The sequence below is a fragment of the Nanorana parkeri genome, unplaced genomic scaffold, assembly GCF_000935625.1.
Source record: "Nanorana parkeri isolate BGI_ZX_2015 unplaced genomic scaffold, ASM93562v1 scaffold56, whole genome shotgun sequence".
NCBI classification, from domain to species: domain Eukaryota; kingdom Metazoa; phylum Chordata; class Amphibia; order Anura; family Dicroglossidae; genus Nanorana; species Nanorana parkeri.
In genome coordinates this window covers 2,609,273-2,614,587 of record NW_017306324.1, presented here as the reverse complement: position 1 = coordinate 2,614,587, position 5,315 = coordinate 2,609,273, and the positions used below count along the sequence as shown (strand labels likewise).

The following is a 5,315-nucleotide window of genomic DNA, read 5'->3' as shown; positions in this document are numbered from 1 at the left end:
CCTTGCTGTGCCAAGGACAAGGAGATTTCCTACAGCTAGTCCCTTGCAAAGTTATGTTTTACATTAGGGAATCCCGTGTACATTTTGCTTCTCACATTGTTAAACTGCTTACAGTCTAAAGTCCTGAAACGGCTTCCCGAGACCCAACTAAACCAGTTTTATGTTACCATTAATCAGAAAAATATGCAAGTTTTATAGACGAAAGTAGGGAAGGGGGGAGGTAAATCCTGTCTTTTGTTTCGCTTGGAACCTAAATAGATTAGACGCATGACAGGTACTTTTTTGTAACAAATAAAGTAGACTGTAATTTTGTTTTTTCGAGGAATGTATTTACAGGATCCTAAACAAAGCTTCAATTGCTTATTAGTTGATTGGTTGACTTTTCTCCTTCCCTTTAGGGGGATTTGAAAAAAAAAAAAAAAAAGGGAAAGTCGGATTTTTCTTTTGCGTACATACGCTGTATAGCTGTACAGACAGAGTCTGAAAGTTGATCTGCCGTGTTTTGTCAGGAATTTCAAGTCAATTCAGTGCTCAGTAATGAGCGACAGGCTTCGCCCGTAGAGAGAGCCTCAACAGCACGCAGACCGTACAGAGTCGGAGAGCTAACCACAAGTGTCTCATCTATTGCAGATTGCATGTTCCTTGGGCTTTGTGTTCAGAGGGATGGAGAAGCAAGCCAGGAAAAGAAGCCAACACGAGTGACCTGGAGCAAAGGAAGGGAACTTGGCATACATATTTTTATAACCAGAGGTGCATTGAAGATTATTAATAAATAAGTTTTTTTTTAACTCTTATGAGTTCATGTTTGGAACTTCGACAAAGCCACAAGTTTTCTCATGAAATGAAGGAGCTGTCTCCGTTTGTCTTCCAAGACCATCGGCGGAAGGAGTTGAGAGATCGGTGACGTTCCTTTTTGTTTGTGTTTTGTGTTCATTGGCATGCCTATTGACATCTGAAGTCATTCCTTAAAACCCAGAGGCTGGGCAAGTCCCCTTGTCTTCTTTAAGACGTCCTTGGATCAGTTAGTAGTCAGAAGCCTGCCAGCCTCTATCCCGAGGAGGTCCAGGGCCATCATCGCCTTTTGGCTTGGGTTGGTTGACTGGATACAATGCTGGTCTTTAGTTTCATCCTGGTTGGCATGTTTGGAGTTTTGAGGGGATGCCAGATGCCACATGACTGGAGACCACAAACTGAAGCATGCAGAGCAGAGCTGGTGGAGACGGTGGTGTTCGCCAAGGTGCTGGCTCTTCATAAGGATAGCTATAGCGTCTACAATTACCTGCCTTGGCAGTACAACTCCGACCTGTTTTACTCTGCTGAGATTGAGTTGCTCTGTGATCAGGGCTGGGGGAGCATGCTGGAGGTGCCAGCAGGGTCCCGCCTTAATGTCACAGGACTGGGGTACTTCAACTGTCACTCATATACAGTAATGGAGAACAACTCCTACTACTTCTTTCTAAGGTAAGTGATCTTCTTTACAGCATGCTGGTTTGTGTCTGGGGCTGGCAAAATAGTAGGTTCAGCACTACTTGATCTTATTTGCAGCATCCAGGTAGCTCATGTGGGTGTTGTCATGGTGGATACCAGGAACAAGAGTCCTAGTAAGCCTAATTCTGTATTTCCACGACATCTTCCCTGACAACACCCTATATTCCTGGGTAATTTAAAGCAGGAATGCCTGGGAAAAGACTTTCCAATGCAGTTTTGGTTCTTGAGAAAGGAATCACATGATGCCTTAAATGTGTTTGCGTGCCCTTAGGTGGCCCTGAAAAGGGTCAGGGGTTATACATTCACAGGGTCCTTCCTTCCTTGTATAGCATGTAATAGATTTGTATTATGATTAATATTCAATCCTGGTATGTCCTACACATTCATGATACATAGACACTTCATGGCCCATAGTCTCACCATTATGGTGAGACCATGGGCTATGAAGTGTCTATGTATCATGAATGTGTAGGCTATACCAGGATGGATTGAATCCAGTGTTCAGAACACGCTGAGAAACATGTCTATAGAAAGTTTCATAAAACTGTGTTACAATGATGTCTAGTGGTCAGGTCCTACTGAGAACGTACAGGGAGCAACAAAGTTGGGATCTGGTGGTGAAGTCACATTGAGCATTATAAGCACTGCTCCATCAGACTGCAGTGGCAGTTACAGCGTGCTAAAGGCTGCTTATGGCAGGTTAAATTTATCTGCCATAATAGTGACTGTAAGAGCACTTTTGAATGAATGCCTTCAGTGCACTTTAGGTTGCCTTCAGTGTAAACGGAGAAAATTATGGATTAATAAGCATTGCAACAGCCTAATTCTGTACAGCATGTAACAAGAATTGCATTATGATTGCATCCAGGGGGTCACGTCAGGTTTGGTGGCGTCATGGTCTTTCTCATGGTCTCTACAGTTCGTAATCGGATTGCATGGTGATCTTGTGCACTGGTCTAGTTATATTGGAGCCAGGGCAGCCATCAGAAATTTTAGGGCCCCCCCCCCCACCGGACACAGGGCTTAGTGACGTGCTGGACGCAGGGCTTAGTGACGCGCTGGACACAGGACCCACCTGAGAGTGACCCTGCATAGCCCACCATAGATGCTGCACAGCCCATCTGTGACTGTCTATGGTGGGCTCTGAAGGGGTCTCAGGTGGGCTGGTCAGGGCTGCCTCCCTCCCTCCTTTCCTTCCTTCCTAGCTCCTCCTACCTGCACACATGGCCTTGTCTGCCACCGGACCGGCCAGAAGTGACATCACTTCCGGCCAGTCTGACATCAGACGAGCAGCGTCGCTGATGGGGCCCTAGCTTGTCTCAAAGCCACTGGAGCTGCAATGCTGGGGCCCTGCGCTGCTAGGGCCAGGCCTCCGCCTCCTCGCCCTTCACCGTCGGCCGATAGTCATGTAAGGGACCCGGGCGGCCCCCCCAGGCTGCCCGGGCCCCTTACATGAGTATCTGCCGTACCCCCCTGATGGCTGCCCTGATTGGAGCTCTAGTGTTCTGTCTGTATAGAGTGTAGTAGAATCATATGATGATGTCTAGTTCATGATGGTTGATCTATGCCTTTACAGAGTGTAATAGAATTGTATTAAACTCTCCTCCACTTCTCTGGTTCCATACATCATTATATATATGGTTTCAGTCATGTTTGGATGTGTGCTGCCATTGTGTCTTTATACAGCGTAATAGAATTGTATTATAGTCATATACAAGGGCTGGACAAATCCCAGGATCCAGATAGCCAATGCTCCTTAAAATGTACAGCTGGCACCTAACTTTTGAGGTTTTATCTAGTTGTCGTCAACGGTGCTCCTAAAAAACCCTGCTGGCTCCTGGATTGGATAGACTGGCTCCTGAATTCCATATTAATTTGTCCACCCCTGCCCTGTAGCTATGTCATGTTCATGGATGTATGAGACTTGACTGATCAATTATAATGGTTTCCCATCAGGAAAGGTGCAGTGGTCACCATATGTTCACGTCATGGTCTATGTCTGTACAGTGTGTAATTGGATTGCATGGTGGTCATGTGGACTGGTCTGGTTATATTGGGGCTCAAGTGTTTCTAAGTCTGCATAGAACATAGCAGAACTATGATGTCCAATGATTGGTCCATGTTGGGTAGTCTATGTATATTCAGTGTCATAGAACTGGTTTATGATCATGCTCACTTCCTTAGTTACATTAGATATTTACAGGGTTATTCATAAAAGGATGAAGAGTTTGGAGAAGGCCAGAGAAGTGAACAATCTAGGACAACATAGCTGATGGGGAAAAATTCTATAATTCAGCTCACTTTCTGGTTGTCCTAGATTGTTCCCTTCTCCTGCTTTCTCCAAACCCCTCACCCTTTTGTGAATAACCCTGTTAGTGTTCTAGTCCTGTATAGAGCATAGTAGAATTATATTATGATGTCTAGTGGCAGGTTCAGGTTGTTATTTTATATATGTGCAGAATGTGATAGAATTGTATTATGATCTTGTCCACTTCCCCGGTTCCATGGGAGTACAGCAATCTATTAGAGCAATGGTCCTGGAGGTGTTCCATTGTGTCTTTATACACTACCTGGCCAAAAAAAAGTCACCACCTGGATTTGGGGCAGTGTTATGATCTGGGGTTGCTTCAGTTGGTCAGGTCTAGGGTACAGCAATGTTATGTCTCCCAAAAATGCGGTCAGCTGTCAACCTGAATATACTGAATGACCAGGTTCTTCCATCAATGGATTTTTTTCTTCACTGATGGCACATTGGGCATATTCCAAGATGACAATGCCAGGATTCATCGGGCTCAGATTGTGAAAGAGTGGTTCAAGGGGCATGATACATCATTGTCACACATCGATTGGGCACCACAGAGTCCAGACCTTAAAGGAGAACTATGGGGTTAAGGCTTTTTCCCATAGTTCTCGTTAGGGTAACGGGAGGACACAAACTAGCGTCCTCTCGTCACCCAAAGCTCACTATATCACGAGCTACAGCTAGCGGTATACTGAGACGCCGCAGCTGAAGTGGATCCCGACAATTATGTCTGGATCCGCCCAGCTGCAAGAGTGACAGCTGGCTCTGCCTATCTAGAGGCAGAGCCAGCTGTACCCGCCCCCTCCCCCCTCCGTTCCGCCAGTCAGCGCTGGAGGATCGGAGCGGGGAGGGGGGAATCCAGTCACTCCCCTGTCACAGCTCTCTGCAGTGACAGGATCGAGAAGTGAGCGAGCGCCGGTATGTCTTCGCTCACTTCCCGATCTACTGAGCCGACCTGTGACAGTTTCATCGTCACAGGTCGGCTAAAACTATGAGGTGAGTGAAAAGCACTCACCTCATAGTTCTCCTTTCACCCCATTGAGAATCTTTGGGATGTGCTGGAGAAGAATGTACGCAGTGCTCCGACTCTCCAGTCACCATTTCAAGATCTTGGCGAGAAATGATTACAACTCTGGATGGAAATAAATGTTGTGACATTGCATAAGCTTATGGAAGTGATGCCACAGTGAGCACGTGCCGTAATCAAAGCTAAAGGCCGTCCAATGAAATATTAGAGTGTGTGACTTTTTTTGGGCCGAGCAGTGTACAATGTAATAGAATTGTATCATTGTCCTATACCATGGCTATGTCATGTCTGTGGCTGTACGAGGCTTGAATAATAATGATGATGATGGTTTCCCTGCAGGGAAGGTGCAATGGTCACCATCTGTTTTCGTTCCGCACACAATGACAAACTGTTTTTCTGGAAATTGATTTCAAATGTTGGCCGACATGTATCCTCCGTATTCAAATCAGAAAAGATGTTAAATCCCCCCGACAGCTGTGCTATAGAGGAAAACTTCAC

At 45.8% G+C, this 5,315-nt stretch overlaps 1 protein-coding gene across 1 annotated transcript in view; it reads left to right on the top strand.

The window, feature by feature from the left end:
* The first annotated feature begins 469 nt into the window (after positions 1 to 469).
* The window catches only part of LOC108804392 (coiled-coil domain-containing protein 3-like), a 15,720-nt gene continuing 10,874 nt past the window's right edge, over positions 470 to 5,315 (top strand). Inside the window, exon 1 of the mRNA XM_018576106.1 lies at positions 470 to 1,461. Within this exon, the coding sequence (XP_018431608.1) occupies positions 1,109 to 1,461 (353 nt within the window). The 5' untranslated portion in view covers positions 470 to 1,108. The remainder of the gene's footprint in view (positions 1,462 to 5,315) is intronic.